At 43.7% G+C, this 20,465-nt stretch overlaps 1 protein-coding gene across 1 annotated transcript in view; it reads right to left on the minus strand.

Moving 5' to 3' along the window:
• The window catches only part of ART1 (ADP-ribosyltransferase 1), a 34,160-nt gene that overhangs the window by 8,478 nt on the left and 5,217 nt on the right, over positions 1–20,465 (minus strand). The window contains exons 2-4 of the mRNA XM_073661128.1: positions 17,878–17,968; positions 1,146–1,896; positions 1,000–1,038 (exon numbers count right to left, since the gene is read on the minus strand). Of these exons, the coding sequence (XP_073517229.1) occupies positions 1,000–1,038; positions 1,146–1,896; positions 17,878–17,968 (881 nt within the window). The remainder of the gene's footprint in view (positions 1–999; positions 1,039–1,145; positions 1,897–17,877; positions 17,969–20,465) is intronic.

Here is a 20,465-nt window from a genome sequence, read left to right on the forward strand (position 1 = left end):
GCTCTGGGTCTTCCTGCTCTTCTTCCTCCTCCTTCCTCTACTGCTGCTCTGGGGCGTTTTCCTTTTCGTCCTCCTCCCTCTTCCACTGCTCTGGGTCTTCCTGCTCTTCTTCCTCCTCCCTCTACTGCTGCTCTGAGGCCTTTTCCTTTTCGTCCTCCTCCCTCTTACACTGCTCTGTGCCTTCCTGCTCTTCTTCCTCCTTCTACTGCTGCTCTGGGGCCTTTTCCTTTTTGTCCTCCTCCCTCTTCCACTGCTCTGGGTCTTCCTGCTCTTCTTCCTCCTCCCTCTACTGCTGCTCTGGGGCCTTTTCCTTTTCGTCCTCCTCCCTCTTCCCCTGCTCTGGGTCTTCCTGCTCTTCTTCCTCCTCCCTCTACTGCTGCTCTGGGGCCTTTTCCTTTTCGTCCTCCTCCCTCTTCCACTGCTCTGGGTCTTCCTGCTCTTCCTCCTCCTCCCTCTACTGCTGCTCTGGGGCCTTTTCCTTTTCGTCCTCCTCCGTCTTCCACTGCTCTGGGCCTTCCTGCTCTTCTTCCTCCTCCCTCTACTGCTGCTCTGGGGCCTTTTCCTTTTCGTCCTCCTCCCTCTTCCACTGCTCTGGGCCTTCCTACTCTTCTTCCTCCTCCCTCTACTGCTGCTCTGGGGCCTTTTCCTTTTCGTCCTCCTCCCTCTTCCACTGCTCTGGGCCTTCCTACTCTTCTTCCTCCTCCCTCTACTGCTGCTCTGGGGCCTTTTCCTTTTCGTCCTCCTCCCTCTTCCACTGCTCTGGGCCTTCCTGCTCTTCTTCCTCCTCCCTCTACTGCTGCTCTGGGGCCTTTTCCTTTTCGTCCTCCTCCCTCTTCGACTGCTCTGGGTCTTCCTTCTCTTTTCCTCCTTTTTCTCTAAATGCTGCTTTTGAGGCCTTCTTCCTCCGTACAAACAATCTGGTTGTGCGTTGTGTCTATCGTTATAAAAGGAAGCCACAACATCAGTTCATCGGGGGGCACGAGGATTCTGGGTAATTACCTGCATTAAAAGGACACCAGGTAGATTTACATCTTCTGTCTGTGAACAAAATGAATAGCATTAATATGGGCGACATATTAGATATACTGTGGCCAGTAATGGTTGTCATGGGTCAGTATCTCAGGACTCAAGGGACCTCCACTCACTTTTTACCAGTTCGCAGTTGTAAACACTGGACTTCTCCAAGGACTGCAGACTTATCACATTCCTCTCTCTTTCCCGGGTAAAATTAGTCACCTTGAACTTTTCGAAAGGAGGAATAAGAACCTCTTCCTCTCCCGGGAAGAAGGAGAAGTTTTTGATGTTGACACCATAGCAGGTCTGGATGGTGAAGAAAGTGTCTTCTCCAAACTGCAAAGCGTTCTGGTCGTTCTTAGATGAAGACGTGAATTGTCCAAACCGGATTGGTTTTCGAGACTCGGACGTGAACTTTATCCCTTTTATTCCTCTGAAGACCTTATGACAAGCCGGGGTCTCAACGTCATCCAAGACCTGCAGTGCTTTAGTCAGATAATAGTGGAGAACCTTAAACCTGAAGTTCCTCAGGTAATACTGCTTGGACTGACCGGCGTCTCTCACGGCTTCATTGAAGACCTTGTGCAAAGGACCATTTATGGTGTAAGCGAACAGGGCAATGGCGTACTCATCCTTAAAGCCCTTTGGCAAACTTGAGTATCGCTTCTCCTGCTTCTCCTGCTGCCACTTAAAAGTGGCGGTGTCCCAGGCATCTGCAAACTCCTTATTGGAGGAGTACTCCGCTTGAAATAGTTGAGAGATCTCCTCCTCCATTGCTTCACTACATCCTCTATACTGGTCATCAAAGGACATGGGAGCCATATCAAGAACAGATTCTTTAGAAGAAAAGGCGCTTCTACTGGAGACCCGGTGACTGTCAACCTGAGGGAAGTGTAAAGATACCACCAAGAGTAAAAAGTATTATATACTCTGAACATAACTACTTGTCATGGTACTCCATGACTGCCTCCTATCTTCAAAAATATAACTACTATAATACTGCCCCTATGTACAAGAATATAACTACTATAATACTGCTCCTATGTACAAGAATATAGCTACTATAATACTGCTCCTATGTACAAGAATATAACTACTATAATACTGCCCCCGATGTACAAGAATATAACTACTATAATACTGCTCCTATGTACAAGAATATAACTACTATAATACTGCTCCTATGTACAAGAATATAACTACTATAATCCTGCCCCTATGTACAAGAATATAACTACTATAATACTGCCCCCTATGTACAAGAATATAACTACTATAATACTGCCCCCTATGTACAAGAATATAACTACTATAATACTGCTCCCTATGTACAAGAATATAACTACTATAATACTGCTCCCTGTGTACAAGAATATAACTACTATAATACTGCCCCTATGTACAAGAATATAACTACTATAATACTGCCCCTATGTACAAGAATATAACTACTATAATACTGCTCCCTATGTACAAGAATATAACTACTATTATACTGCCCCCTATGTACAAGAATATAACTACTATAATACTGCCCCTATGTACAAGAATATAACTACTATAATACTGCTCCTATGTACAAGAATATAACTACTATAATACTGCCCCTATGTACAAGAATATAACTACTATAATACTGCTCCTATGTACAAGAATATAACTACTATTGTGGCACCCCAGGGGTCTGGTTGCCACAGTAATAGAAATATTATGTCTGAGAGCAAGTGGGAGGTTTCTCTGGTCAGGAGCCCTAAGCATGCAACACCGCCCGCCCAGACCTGGGAGGGGAGGAATCTGCCCTTATAAACTGGGTCTGGGGCGGGATTAGGTCAGTCAGAGCCCGGAGAGAGAAAGTGACAGCAGGAGCTCTGTAGGAGCAGGAGCGAGTGCCAGGGGCTGGAAGCTAGATAGCTCGCCCTGGCTGAAGACATTAAGACCGGACATGGAGTCCGAGGCTGTGGGGACATCCAGGTCCAACAGCAGAATCCAACCGGCAGGGGATTCCAGGTCCTCTGGCCAGAGAAGCCCGGAGGCACGGTCACAAGCAAGGGACCAGCACCGCCATCGTGGAGCGGAGTCTAACAGAAGGCCCCAAGTCACCGGCCATACGGGTGAGCACCACACGGTATACTCAGGGACGTGGGCTACTTCTACCCGCACACAGCAAGGTAGCCAGGAAAGAGTGCAGAGAGACGGGGAGGCCTACAACTCCACCTGGCCAGGGGAGATCCTGCTTGCTCTCAGACTGACCAGGCCTCTACCGCTAGACAGTACTCTCGGGAGGGTCTGCTTTATAACACCAGTAAAGACCCTGAACTGCACTGCACGGACTTGGAGTTATTCCTGCTGCGCTCGTGCACCATCACTCCCATCATCCACACTAACTGCCCTGAGGCTATACTTCTCCCGTGGGGAGTCATCCCATTCTTAGCTGCACATACAACACCGGCCTCAGCGGTCTGCCTTGCAGCGGCGGTCCCCACTGACAGCAATCAACGGGTGCCGTAGTCGGACTATTATCACACTAATAAGACTGCCACTGAATTGACCACCCTGGGCACGGACCGGGTCAACGCCACGGAGACTACAACCCCCAGCGATCCGGCTCCAGGTATTCCCTGCACAACACAGGCCCAGGGGGCGCGTCAACTTTGGCGTAGTCGGCAGGATTCAAACCAACCCGCCCCAACGGGTATTGCGTGCCTGAAAAAAAAAAGACTTTTGCACTTACCTGAGAGAAGTTTCCCGCCGTCCGGAGTCGTTTCCCGCCATCGGACGCCATCTTGGGTCGTTTCCCTCCATCTTCTGCCGTCTTCCCGCCATCCGCAGCCGCTTCCCGCCATCGGACGCCATCTTCGGGACGCCGCGCAGGAAGAAGAGGGGCGTGGACGCCGAAAGCGCGCGAGATCCGAAGCTCCGCCCCACGCACTGACGCTACGCAAGGTCCTGGAAGGGAGAGGGAGCGACGCTGACGTCACAAGAGCGCGATGCAAGGTCCTCAACCCTGACGATCGACTGCGGAGCCGCGGCCTATGGAGGAAGATCATCGCAAGGTAGGCCACGGTCCACTAGGGGGGAAGGAGGATGTCTGATACCGAGGGGAGCTCCACCGCCACAGCCACCGCCAGTGAAACCGCTGCTGCGGTCATGACTTTCACCATGCCCTATATCCCGGGGGCAACCTGGCTACCCCAGTACTCAGGGGAGTCACATACTCTAAGTGACTTTAGGGAAAGACTGGATAGCCTCTTCCAGGTGTACCCCCTCACAGAAGAGCAAAAAGTGAGCATCCTGGTGGCCCAGTTAATCGGGGCAGCCCAAAGGGAGGTAAAGTCCTGGCCACCTAGGAAGAAGAGGACTGTCAGAGAAATACTAGCCCGGCTGAAAGACACATTTGATACCCGAACCTCAGCCGAAATAAAGCTCAGATTTTACGGGTGCAAACAACGGGCACATGAAAGTATAAGAGACTATGCTCTAAACCTACAAGAGGCCCTGAGAGCCATTAAGCAGGCAGACCCTGACAGCGTGAAGACAAGCTGTTGACCGAACAATTTATTGAGGGTCTACTGTGCAATGCCCACCGAACCCAGTTGCGGGCAATGGCCTTACAGGACCCTGACCTGGACTTTGCACAGTTCAAGGACAGAGCCATCCGGGTGCTCCAAGAACCGGCACCAGGTGGCGCTGTGACCCACAGGCACCCTGCTGTCACTTATCACCAGGAGACGGCGCCCTTGTCTGCAGGGCCTATGGGAGCTGATGTGCAGGCTTTGAACAATAACCCGGCTACAGACCTGCACCATCAGGTCCAAGAGCTGACTAAGAGCGTTGCTGCGCTAACCAGAACTGTGAAGTCTTTACAGGTCTCTTCTCCAGGAAAGATCCAGCTGGCATCTGGACCGGAGGACGTCCCGTGGCGCCGACTGAGGAGGACCCCACCGGCCAGAGGAAGACCCAGCGACCGATACAACGAGGACGGACAAACCATTTGCCGCCGCTGAAATCAACCCGGACATATGGCAAGGTACTGTCATTTAAACGGGCACAACATGGGGGTAGAGGGCCAACCCCCAGGCCTAAGATCATCAGGCCCATCGAACTAGCGTGACAAATACGTAGGGGGACGTCCGGTCTTGCCTGTGGTACTGGATGGCATTCCTATGAGTGCCCTACTAGACACTGGGTCACAGGTGACTACCATCCCGTACGTGCTCTTCAAGCGGTACTGGAATGACTCGGACATAACCCGCTACCCAGACGACGACCTGAGCATTATCGCCAGCAATGGTCAGCCCGTGCCACAGATAGGATTTAAAGAGGTGACCATCAAGGTCGGTAAAGTTGAACTGCCGGCACAAGGACTTATCATTGTGGACATTGACCGTTGCGAGAGTCACCCAAAAATCACCCTAGGTACTAACGTAATTGAAAATTGTCTTGCAGAGGTGATTCTCATTTTACAGCAGGTTGCCAAGAACGCCAGTTCCGGCCAGCAGCGAGTGCTCCAAAAAGAGATCCGGGCACTGATGAAACGGCAACAGGTGGAACTATCTGGTGGTGAGATTGGTAGCGTGAGAATGTGTGACCCGTTCCCTATTGCCATGCCCCCAAAAAGTGAGATGATGATTTGGTGCCGGGCAGCTATTGGTCTAAGAGGTAGAGACTACCAAGCAATGGTAGAACTCGTCTACTCAGACAGTAGGCCCACCATTTTGACAGCACGGGGGGTGGTCGATGTACACCATGGGAGGGTGCCCGTCCGCATCATAAATATCGGGGAGAGAGAAGTATACCTGCCCCGGTATGCCACGCTAGCCAAATTGTTCACCATCAACCAGAACTCTGTACAGGCCGTGGAACCCTTGCCTCCATCTCAACCAGAGGAAGGTAACGCCTCTAAGAAACCACTGGAGGACTGGTGTCAGCAACTGCATTTGGGTACTGACTCCACTCCCTCTCACCAAAAACAGGGAGTCTACCAAGTGGTTCAAGAGTACGAGAGAGTGTTTAGTAAACACCCGCTAGACTTCGGGCGAGTAAAGGGGGTAGAACATCACATCCCCACGGGAGACCATCCTCCCATAAAGGAGAGATACCGACCCGTACCCCCTGCACACTACCAACACGCCAAGGGGATGCTAAAAGACATGAAGGAGGCTGGGGTAATTAGGGACAGCTGTAGCCCCTGGGCAGCTCCACTAGTCCTAGTGAAAAAGAAAGACAACACCATGAGAATGTGCGTAGACTACAGGAAGGTCAACCGTATCACACACAAAGATGCGTACCCGTTACCAAGGATAGAAGAGTCCTTAGCTGCATTAAAATCTGCTAACTTCTTCTCTACTTTGGATCTCACTAGCGGGTACTGGCAGGTTCCTGTAGCAGAGGCGGACCGGGAGAAAACCGCATTCACCACCCCGATGGGACTCAGCGAAATTAACTGTATGCCGTTCGGGCTCTGCAACGCACCAGGAACCTTCCAACGGTTGATGGAATGCTGTCTGGGACACCAGAACTTCGAGACGGTCCTATTATACCTGGACGATGTCATCGTCTATTCCAAGACCTATGAGGACCATCTGGAACACCTGGCAGAAGTGTTTGAAGCCCTGGCAAACTATGGCCTAAAGGTAAAACCCTCGAAGTGTCATCTACTGAAGCCAAAGGTACAGTACCTGGGACACGTGGTGAGTGCTGACGGAGTGGCCCCCGACCCTGACAAGATCACCGTGATTAAGGACTGGCCAAGACCATCCAGCATAAAGGAAGTGGGGCAGTTCCTCGGGTTGGTAGGCTACTACCGAAGATTAATTCCCGGTTTTACCAAGAAGGCAGCTCCTATGCAGGACCTCCTGATAGGCCAGTCCAGGAAGGCCAAAAACCAGAAGCCACCCTTCAAATGGGAAAAGCTGGAAGAGGAGTCCTTCCGCCAGCTGAAGATGGCCCTCAGGGGGATGAAATCCTGGCGTACCCTGATTACAGCCAGCCCTTTGTCCTCCACACGGACGCAAGCAACATCGGGCTAGGAACCGTGCTGTCCCAGATCCAGCAGGGCAGAGAGCGGGTAATTGCTTACGCCAGCCAAAAACTGCGACCCACGGAAAGAAACCCTGAGAATTACAGCTCGTTCAAGCTAGAGTTCCTGGCAGTGGTGTGGGCAGTAACCGAACGTTTTAAGTGTTACCTTGCCTCTTCCAGGTTCACCGTGTACACGGACAACAACCCGTTGACACACCTGGACACTGCAAGGCTCGGTGCCCTGGAGCAGAGATGGATGGCCCGCCTGTCCAACTATGAATTCACCATCAAATACCGGGCAGGACGCTCCAATACCAACGCGGACGCCCTGTCCAGGATGCCGAACCTACCGGACGGAGAGGAAGATCCAGAAGAACTGGAAGAGGTCGAACTCCCTGCGTTCCACCGTCATGGGATTACCCAGTATTCCCACCGTGTGAGGGGCCAGCGAACCGCTACGTTCAACCCCTTACCCCACTACAACTGGGCGGAGACGCAAGACAGTGACCCCGCAGTCCGTCTGGTGAAGGAGATGCTGACCCAGGCTGACGCCCGCCTGGACCCAGACGCTCCGGAAGAGACCAAGCAACTGTGGACGGAAAAAAAGCAGACTGTTTCTCTACAAGGAGTAGTTGTGCCGCAGAATGGTCAATTCCCGGACACATGAACTGATCTGGCAGGTTGTGGTACCGAGACGGGACGCAGCTATGGTGCTGGAGGCCTACCACAATGGGGCAGGGCACTTCGGATGGAAGAAGCTGGAGTTCCTGCTGCGTGAACGGTTCTACTGGATAGGCATGAGATGAGCCATTGAGAGATGGTGTAGAGACTGTGGCCCGTGCAATCTAAGAAGAAGGGACCGTGCCAGCCAGAGGACTCGCCTGCAGCCCATCATCACCAGGCAGCCGCTGGAACTGGTCGCTCTGGACCATGTTAAACTGGCTCCAAGCAGAAGTGGTTATGTCTACTCCCTAACCATCGTGGATCACTACTCCTGGTTCCTGGTGGTGGTCCCTGTCAAAGACTTGATGGCTCAGACAGCAGCCAGAGCCTTCCAGCTGCACTTCTGCCGCCCACACGGGTACCCAGACCAAGTGCTGACGGACCAAGGACCAGCCTTCGAAGCGGAGGTCTTCCAGGAGTTCTGCAACCTGTATGGCTGCAAGAAGATAAGAACAACGCCCTATCACCCCCAAACCAATGGACTCTGCGAGAAGATGAACCAGGTGGTGATAGATCTGCTAAAAACATTGCCCCTGGAGGAACGCAGTCTGTGGCCTGAGAAACTGCCCGATCTGGTGGACCTGTATAACCACATCCCGGTAGGTTCCACCAACTGTACCCCGGCTTACCTAATGCGAGCAAGACCTGGTAAGCTGCCTGTTGACCTGGATATGGGAGTCCTGACACCCGAGGACACCTCACCGGAGGCAGACTGGGATACAGAACGGCAGCAGCAGTACCGGAAAGTACAGGAGAGCGTCGAGCGAAGTCTCTGTCAATCAAGAGAAAGGCAGGAGAGGACTTATAACCAACATGCTCCCGCTGTTCCCCTGGTACCTGGAGAGCAGGTCTTGAAAAGAAAAAGGCGGCTCCATAAGTTGGACGACCAGTGGGAAAAGGACCCGTACACCGTACTGCCCTCAAGCCACAATAATCCAAAGGTGTACGTCATCAGCAAGGATGGAGGAGAGACCACAGCCACTGTCTCCAGAGACCACCTGAAAAAGTGCCCCGAGAAGTTGCAAAGCACGGATGAAGATCAGGAAGACCCTCAACCCGTAGAGGAAAAGGAGGAAATGATCAGCACCATACTCGGAGACTTTCCCCGGTCCTGGACACAAGTAAACAACGCTATCGTGGTGCCCGTCCTCACCTTTCTCCAGCCAGCCCCTCAAGTGCCTGCAGAAGACCAGGTAGAGCTGGAAGAGCAGCCGGCCCAGGAGGCAGAAGAGTCCACACCAGCAGCGCAGGAGGATCAACCCTCTGCTAGTAGTGAGCCTGCCGTGCCCCTAGTGAGTCAAAGAGTACGCAGACAGCTGCCCAGCTTACCTATAACATCCCCTACACCCTGTAGTGCAGGACCAGTTAGTGAGCTCCGTAGGTCCACTAGAGTCACTAGAGGTCAGATGCCCGCTCGCTGGAAAATATAAAGTAATGCACTGTAAATTTACCTGTTTCTTGAAAATGTTAATGGTTTTTATTGTTGCCTGTTATTAATTATGTTTCTCAGTTACCCTGCAGGGTTCTTTGGACTAACAGGTTATGGACGCTGGATAACCGGAACAATTTTGTAGATAGTTGCACATTGTGCCTCTTGCGAAGACGGCCGCGGAAGAGAAAACCTGTCTGGCGTGGCCTCCTTGCGGCCCAAAGTAGCTAGCTTCAACCTTGCAGCCACGCCCAAGGCCAACGCAAGGGGTTTGCTTTGGACAGGTCCCCTACCTCGCTTAAGACTTCACCTTGGGTGATATGGACACCCGGTTACGGAAACGCCGTGACCTCTACAGACTAAAGCTACTTGTATATATGTTATTGTATTATTGTTTATACCCTGCATTTATGTTTCTTTAAAAATATGTTTCTTCCGGAGTACTAAAATTTACTAGGGGGGAATGTGGCACCCCAGGGGTCTGGTTGCCACAGTAATAGAAATATTATGTCTGAGAGCAAGTGGGAGGTTTCTCTGGTCAGGAGCCCTAAACATGCAACACGGCCCACCCAGACCTGGTAGGGGAGGAATCTGCCCTTATAAACTGGGTCTGGGGCGGGATTAGGTCAGTCATAGCCCGGAGAGGGAAAGTGACAGCAGGAGCTCTGTAGGAGCAGGATAGAGTGCCAGGGGCTGGAAGCTAGATAGCTCGCCCTAGCTGAAGACATTAAGACCGGACACAGAGTCCGAGGCTGTGGGGACATCCAGGTCCAGCAGCAGAATCCAACCGGCAGGGGATTCCAGGTCCTCTGGCCAGAGAAACCCGGAGGCACGGTCACAAGCAAGGGACCAGCACCGCCATCGTGCAGCGGAGGCTAACAGAAGGCCCCAAGTCACCGGCCATACGGGTGAGCACCACACGGTATACTCAGGGACATGGGTTACTTCTACCCGCACACAGCAAGGTAGCCAGGAAAGAGTGCAGAGAGACGGGGAGGCCTACAACTCCACCTGGCCAGGGGAGATCCTGCTAGCTCTCAGACTGACCAGGCCTCTACTGCTAGCCAGTACTCCCGGGAGGGTCTGCTTTATACCATCAGTAAAGACCCTGAACTGCACTGCAAAGACTCTGAGTTATTCCTGCTGCGCTCGTGCACCATCACTCCCATCATCCACACTAACTGCCCTGAGGCTATACTTCTCCCATGGGGAGTCATCCCATTCTTAGCTGCACATACAACACCGGCCTCAGCGGTCTGCCCTGCAGCTCCGGTCCCCACTGACCGCAATCCACGGGTGGCGTAGTCGGACTATTATCACACTAATAAGACAGCCACTGAATTGACCGCCCTGGGCACGGACCGGGTCAACGCCACGGAGACTACAACCCCCACCGATCCGGCTCCGGGTATTCCCTGCACAATACAGGCCCAGAGGGCGCGTCACTATAATACTGCTCCTATGTACAAGAATATAACTACTATAATACTGCTCCTATGTACAAGAATATAACTACTATAATACTGCACCTATGTACAAGAATATAACTACTATAATACTGCCCCTATGTACAAGAATATAACTACTATAATACTGCACCTATGTACAAGAATATAACTACTATAATACTGCCCCTATGTACAAGAATATAACTACTATAATACTGCCCCTATGTACAAGAATATAACTACTATAATACTGCCCCTATGTACAAGAATATAACTACTATAATACTGCCCCTATGTACAAGAATATAACTACTATAATACTGCCCCCTATGTACAAGAATATAACTACTATAATACTGCTCCAATGTACAAGAATATAACTACTATAATACTGCTCCTATGTACAAGAATATAACTACTATAATACTGCTCCTATGTACAAGAATATAACTACTATAATACTGCACCTATGTACAAGAATATAACTACTATAATACTGCACCTATGTACAAGAATATAACTACTATAATACTGCCGCTATGTACAAGAATATAACTACTATAATACTGCCCCTATGTACAAGAATATAACTACTATAATACTGCCCCTATGTACAAGAATATAACTACTATAATACTGCCCCCTATGTACAAGAATATAACTACTATAATACTGCCCCCTATGTACAAGAATATAACTACTATAATACTGCCCCTATATACAAGAATATAACTACTATAATACTGCTCCAATGTACAAGAATATAACTACTATAATACTGCTCCTATATACAAGAATATAACTACTATAATACTGCTCCAATGTACAAGAATATAACTACTATAATACTGCTCCTATATACAAGAATATAACTACTATAATACTGCTCCCTATGTACAAGAATATAACTACTATAATACTGCCACTATGTACAAGAATATAACTACTATAATACTGCTCCCTATGTACAAGAATATAACTACTATAATACTGCTCCTATGTACAAGAATATAACTACTATAATACTGCCCCCTATGTACAAGAATATAACTACTATAATACTGCTCCTATGTACAGGAATATAACTACTATAATACTGCCCCCTATGTACAAGAATATAACTACTATAATACTGCCCCCTATGTACAAGAATATAACTACTATAATACTGCCCCTATGTACAAGAATATAACTACTATAATACTGCTCCTATGTACAAGAATATAACTACTATAATACTGCTCCTATGTACAAGAATATAACTACTATAATACTGCCCCCTATGTACAAGAATATAACTACTATAATACTGCTCCTATGTACAGGAATATAACTACTATAATACTGCCTCCTATGTACAAGAATATAACTACTATAATACTGCCCCCTATGTACAAGAATATAACTACTATAATACTGCCCCTATGTACAAGAATATAACTACTATAATACTGCTCCTATGTACAAGAATATAACTATTATAATACTGCTCCTATGTACAAGAATATAACTACTATAATACTGCCCCTATGTACAAGAATATAACTACTATAATACTGCTCCTATATACAAGAATATAACTACTGTAATACTGCCCCTATGTACAAGAATTTAACTAATATAATACTGCTCCTATGTACAATAATATAACTTTTATAATACTGCCTCTATGTACAAGAATATAACTACTATAATACTGCTCCTATGTACAAGATTATAACTACTATAATACTGCCCCTATGTACAAGAATATAACTACTATAATACTGCCCCCTATGTACAAGAATATAACTACTATAATACTGCTCCTATGTACAAGAATATAACTACTATAATACTGCCCCCTATGTACAAGAATATAACTACTATAATACTGCTCCTATGTACAAGAATATAACTACTATAATACTGCTCATATGTACACGAATATAACTACTATAATACTGCCTCTATGTACAAGAATATAACTACTATAATACTGCCCCCTATGTACAAGAATATAACTACTATAATGCTGCTCCTATGTACAAGAATATAACTACTATAATACTGCCCCCTATGTACAAGAATATAACTACTATAATACTGCTCATATGTACAAGAATATAACTACTATAATACTGCTCCTATGTACACGAATATAACTACTATAATACTGCCTCTATGTACAAGAATATAACTACTATAATACTGCCCCCTATGTACAAGAATATAACTACTATAATGCTGCTCCTATGTACAAGAATATAACTACTATAATGCTGCTCCTATGTACAATAATATAACTACTATAATACTGTCCCTATGTACAAGAATATAACTACTATAATACTGCTCCTATGTACAAGAATATAACTACTATAATACTGCTCCTTATGTACAAGAATATAACTGCTATAATACTGCTCCTATGTACAAGAATATAACTACTATAATATTGTCCCTATGTACAAGAATATAACTACTATAATATTGCTCCTATGTACAGGAATATAACTACTATAATACTGCTCCCTATGTACAAGAATATAACTACTATAATACTGCCCCTATGTACAAGAATATAACTAATACTGCTCCTATGTACAAGAATATAACTACTATAATACTGCTCCCTATGTACAAGAATATAACTACTATAATACTGCTCCCTATGTACAAGAATATAACTAATACTGCTCCTATGTACAAGAATATAACTACTATAATACTGCTCCCTATGTACAAGAATATAACTACTATAATACTGCTCCTATGTACAAGAATATAACTACTATAATACTGCTCCCTATGTACAAGAATATAACTAATACTGCTCCTATGTACAAGAATATAACTACTATAATACTGCCCCCTATGTACAAGAATATAACTACTATAATACTCCTCCTATGTACAAGAATATAACTACTATAATACTACTCCTATGTATAAGAATATAACTACTATAATACTGCTCCTATGTACAGGAATATAACTACTATAATACTGCCCCCTATGTACAAGAATATAACTACTATAATACTGCTCCCTATGTACAAGAATATAACTAATACTGCTCCTATGTACAAGAATATAACTACTATAATACTGCTCCCTATGTACAAGAATATAACTACTATAATACTGCTCCTATGTACAAGAATATAACTACTATAATACTGCTCCCTATGTACAAGAATATAACTACTATAATACTGCTCCTATGTACAAGAATATAACTACTATAATACTACTCCTATGTATAAGAATATAACTACTATAATACTGCTCCCTATGTACAAGAATATAACTACTATAATACTGCTCCTATGTACAAGAATATAACTACTATAATACTGCCCCTATGTACAAGAATATAACTACTATAATACTGCCCCTATGTACAAGAATATAACTACTATAATACTGCTCCTATGTACAAGAATATAACTACTATAATACTGCTCCTATGTATAAGAATATAACTACTATAATACTGCTCCTATGTACATGAATATAACTACTATAATACTGCCCCCTATGTACAAGAATATAACTACTATAATACTGCTCCTATGTACAATGAATATAACTACTATAATACTGCCCCCTATGTACAAGAATATAACTACTATAATACTGCTCCTATGTATAAGAATATAACTACTATAATACTGCTCCTATGTACAAGAATATAACTACTATAATACTGCCCCCTATGTACAAGAATATAACTACTATAATACTGCCCCTATGTACAAGAATATAACTACTATAATACTGCTCCTATGTACAAGAATATAACTACTATAATACTGCTCCTATGTACAAGAATATAACTACTATAATACTGCTCCTATGTATAGGAATATAACTACTATAATACTGCCCACTATGTACAAGAATATAAATACTATAATACTGCCCCCATGTACAAGAATATAACTACTATAATACTGCCCCCATGTACAAGAATATAACTACTATAATACTGCCCCCTATGTACAAGAATATAACTACTATAATACTGCCCCTATATATAAGAATATAACTACTATACTACTGCTCCCTATGTACAAGAATATAATTACTATAATACTGCCCCCATGTACAAGAATATAACTACTATAATACTGCCCCCTATGTACAAGAATATAACTACTATAATACTGCTCCTATGTATAAGAATATAACTACTATAATACTGCTCCCTATGTACAAGAATATAATTACTATAATACTGCCCCCATGTACAAGAATATAACTACTATAATACTGCCCCCATGTACAAGAATATAACTACTATAATACTGCCCCCATGTACAAGAATATAACTACTATAATACTGCCCCTATGTACAAGAATATAACTACTATAATACTGCTCCTATGTACAAGAATATAACTACTATAATACTGCCCCCATGTACAAGAATATAACTACTATAATACTGCCCCTATGCTCAAGAATATAACTACTATAATACTGCCCCTATGTACAAGAATATAACTACTATAATACTGATCCCTATGTACAAGAATATAACTACTATAATACTGCCCCTATGTACAAGAATATAACTGCTATAATACTGCTCCTATGTACAAAAATATAACTACTATAATACTGCTCCTATGTACAAGAATATAACTACTATAATACTGCCCCCTATGTACAAGAATATAACTACTATAATACTGCCCCCTATGTACAAGAATATAACTGCTATAATACTGCTCCTATGTACAAAAATATAACTACTATAATACTGCTCCTATGCACAAGAATATAACTACTATAATACTGCTCCTATGTACAAGAATATAACTACTATAATACTGCTCATATGTACAAGAATATAACTACTATAATACTGCTCCTATGTACAAGAATATAACTACTATAATACTGCCCCTATGTACAAGAATATAACTACTATAATACTGCCCCCTATGTACAAGAATATAACTACTAGAATGCTGCTCCTATGTACAAGAATATAACTACTATAATACTGCCTCTATGTACAAGAATATAACTACTATAATGCTGCTCCTATGTACAAGAATATAACTACTATAATACTGCTCCTATGTACAAGAATATAACTACTATAATACTGCTCCTATGTACAAGAATATAACTACTATAATACTGCCTCTATGTACAAGAATATAACTACTATAATACTGCCCCTATGTACAAGAATATAACTACTATAATACTGCTCCTATGTACAAGAATATAACTACTATAATACTGCTCCTATGTATAAGAATATAACTACTATAATACTGCTCCTATGTACATGAATATAACTACTATAATACTGCCCCCTATGTACAAGAATATAACTACTATAATACTGCTCCTATGTACAATGAATATAACTACTATAATACTGCCCCCTATGTACAAGAATATAACTACTATAATACTGCTCCTATGTATAAGAATATAACTACTATAATACTGCTCCTATGTACAAGAATATAACTACTATAATACTGCCCCCTATGTACAAGAATATAACTACTATAATACTGCCCCTATGTACAAGAATATAACTACTATAATACTGCTCCTATGTACAAGAATATAACTACTATAATACTGCTCCTATGTACAAGAATATAACTACTATAATACTGCTCCTATGTATAGGAATATAACTACTATAATACTGCCCACTATGTACAAGAATATAACTACTATAATACTGCCCCCATGTACAAGAATATAACTACTATAATACTGCCCCCATGTACAAGAATATAACTACTATAATACTGCCCCCTATGTACAAGAATATAACTACTATAATACTGCTCCTATGCATAAGAATATAACTACTATAATACTGCTCCCTATGTACAAGAATATAATTACTCTAATACTGCCCCATGTACAAGAATATAACTATTATAATACTGCCCCCTATGTACAAGAATATAACTACTATAATACTGCTCCTATGTATAAGAATATAACTACTATAATACTGCTCCCTATGTACAAGAATATAATTACTATAATACTGCCCCTATGCTCAAGAATATAACTACTATAATACTGCCCCTATGTACAAGAATATAACTACTATAATACTGATCCCTATGTACAAGAATATAACTACTATAATACTGCCCCTATGTACAAGAATATAACTACTATAATACTGCCCCCTATGTACAAGAATATAACTGCTATAATACTGCTCCTATGTACAAAAATATAACTACTATAATACTGCTCCTATGTACAAGAATATAACTACTATAATACTGCCCCCTATGTACAAGAATATAACTACTATAATACTGCCCCCTATGTACAAGAATATAACTGCTATAATACTGCTCCTATGTACAAAAATATAACTACTATAATACTGCTCCTATGTACAAGAATATAACTACTATAATACTGCCCCCTATGTACAAGAATATAACTACTATAATACTGCCCCCTATGTACAAGAATATAACTGCTATAATACTGCTCCTATGTACAAAAATATAACTACTATAATACTGCTCCTATGCACAAGAATATAACTACTATAATACTGCTCCTATGTACAAGAATATAACTACTATAATACTGCTCATATGTACAAGAATATAACTACTATAATACTGCTCCTATGTACAAGAATATAACTACTATAATACTGCCCCTATGTACAAGAATATAACTACTATAATACTGCTCCCTATGTACAAGAATATAACTACTAGAATGCTGCTCCTATGTACAATAATATAACTACTATAATACTGCCTCTATGTACAAGAATATAACTACTATAATGCTGCTCCTATGTACAAGAGTATAACTACTATAATACTGCTCCTATGTACAAGAATATAACTACTATAATACTGCTCCTATGTACAAGAATATAACTACTATAATACTGCTCCTATGTACAAGAATATAACTACTATAATACTGCCCCTATGTACAAGAATATAACTACTATAATACTGCCCCCTATGTACAGGAATATAACTACTATAATACTGCCCCTATATACAGGAATATAACTACTATAATACTGCCTCTATGTACAAGAATATAACTACTATAATACTGCCCCCTATGTACAAGAATATAACTACTATAATACTGCTCCTATGTACAAGAATATTACTACTATAATACTGCTCCTATATAAAAGAATATAACTACTATAATACTGCCCCCTATATACAAGAATATATCTACTATAATACTGCCCCCTTACGGTTTTCTTACCTGTATGATAGTGCTCAGTATTATTCCGGTTATGAGGACGCTTCTTGTAGGATAATGACGCTCTGTCGATCTCATCTCCATTTTCCTGAACCTGTAATCAGACAGACACGTAATGGAGCAGGAGTAGAACATTATCTGGTTATATGAGAATAATTGTTCCCGAAACCTGAATTCAGATCTTGGGTTTGAGGATTTATAGAAACCAGGAAAAGTCGACATGAGACGAGAAGCGGGTCACCAGAAATCACCATCTTCTCTGAAGTGACTGGTGGGAATTGTGTCAAGATAATTGATGCCGATGCCCCCAGAAGGATTGTTAAGGGGGAAAAATGTGACTGAAACACAGTCAGGCTTTGTGTAATAGTGGGGAAGGACATAGCCTTCCTTTGGCACTGAAGTAGATAAAGAAAGTGTTCCCGTAGTTAGACCTCTCTGGACTGTTGGTAGGCCAAGCTAAGGGGTTAGCTTCAGAGGTCCAGTCAGTGGAGTAGAGGGGGAACTTAGTGCCCTGATCAAGCCTTGAGTGATATGGAGCTTGTTTCTGGCATAATTCCTTGTGGGCTGCCGTATCTGTAAACAGCCACAAGATGCCACTGTCCTGGGTGCAGATGTCAGGTTGAGTCGGCTAGCAGTGTTACAGACAGTGATGGGTTAATGCTGTGTGATGACAGCTCACAGAGGGTGGGGACATTAGGAAAATCTCTGCTTAGTTTCCAGAAAGCAGGAAGTGATGTCCAGTAAGAGATAGGAGAGTGAACCATGCGGGCAGCCTGACTATATGTGGCTGCTAGGGTAGACAGGAGCACCATACCCTCAGACAGTGGGATCACTAGTGTGAAAGTCTCCCTACGCAAGAGCAAGAATCCTGTTAGCCGGCCGGAGAAACTCAAAGGAAGTGTTGAGGACCCGGGGCACTTCTAGTCTGCAGGAAGCAGAGGAAGATAAATAGGACTCCAGGCTAAGACGTGGGGGAGAGATCGGATCCAGATCACTGTTGGTATTGAAGAAGAGTCTCTTGGGCTAGAGATAGAGTCACAGAGATGCTTCACTCAAAGAGGGAACCAGGGCTAAAGATGTTGCCAGCGCCTGTGAGGGAGATAATAACCAGTCGGGCCTTATCCATTATATCTGCCTGTAAATATTGTACATATTCCTCTTCCCCAAGTAAAGTCCAAGTTCTGGTTAAGAACCTCGTGTCCTCTGAATTTATTGCTGCCCTGGTCCCAGAAGAGAAATGCCTGGAGGCAGCCGCGATCGGATGGTTTGAAGTAAGTGGAGAGCACTACATACACAGCCACACATGAGAGGGAGGCCACGCATTGTCTGTAGGGTGCCAGAGCGAGAGGGAACTACAGCTCGCCCACGACTACCTCGCTGAGGCACCTTACATATGCTCACACAGAGGTTTTTGAAGCAGTAAAAAACCACAAGACTTTCAAACGGGAACTTTTTCAATCCATCTTCTTTTTTGTGGTAATATTGGAGCAGTTTTTCTTTTCTTGAAGCAGTTTTGGAAGAGTTTTTTTTTTTCCTGTAGCATTTTTTTTTCACTGTGACTGGTTTGGAGGGGAGGCCACCAGGATCTGCTTTTTTGACGTGACATGCACTTTTTTTTTTAAACCAGGTCTTTTTCAAAATCTTTTCAGGAAAAAAAGAGATGCTTAAAAAACTCTGTATGAGTATGTTCACACTGAATTTTTTGACAAGTATTTTAAAGCTGATCCGTTCCAAAATCCACATCAAAAACTAGACCAAAAACCCTTTAATCTGGATTTTGGAGCAGATCCGCTTCAAACTCTTTGTCAAAAACTGTGAACAGAGCCTATATGGCAAGAGGCAGCTCATCTTTAAGACTATTATACAGATGGGAAAATGTCCAAAACAGCAGAGGTGTGAATATTTTATAATGCTGTGAAAATAAATAAAACATAGACAGAATGTAGCACATAGCAGGTATGGTGACTGATTAATAGGCTTGGGGACATGGACCTAGTTACAGAGAAGCAGAGTGCCCAACAAAAGGGCAGCCTGGTGGCCCAACATCGAGATGTCATCATCCTAACTTTGAGCTTGACTAGTAGATCGTCATTCACTGGAGAAAACACTGGATTCCTGGCTCCCAAAGGCTGCAATATCCTCCTGACTACATGGACTATGTAAACTTTTTCACATAAATGACATCCTCCCTCATCTGTCCTCCAAAACCTACAAGTGTTCCTCATCCATCCTCCAAAACCTACAAGTGTTCCTCATCCATCCTCCAAAACCTACAAGTGCCCCTCATCCATCCTCCAAAACCTACAAGTGTCCCTCATCCATCCTCCAAAACCTACAAGTGTCCCTCATCCGTTCTCAGAACCAACAAGTGTCCCTCATCCATTCTCAGAACCAACAAGTGTCACTCATACATCGTCCAAAACCTACACATATCACTCATTTGTCTTCAGAACCTACAAGTGTCACGCATCCAGGCTCAGAACCTACAAGTGTCACTCATCCATCCTCAGAACCTACAAGTTTCACTCCTGTATCCTCTGGACCTACAAGTGTCACTCCTGTATCCTCTGGACCTACAAGTGTCACGCATC

This window comes from Phyllobates terribilis, unplaced genomic scaffold (assembly GCF_046119375.1).
Source record: "Phyllobates terribilis strain yellow unplaced genomic scaffold, ASM4611937v1 Scaffold_2__4_contigs__length_985480577, whole genome shotgun sequence".
NCBI lineage: Eukaryota > Metazoa > Chordata > Amphibia > Anura > Dendrobatidae > Phyllobates > Phyllobates terribilis.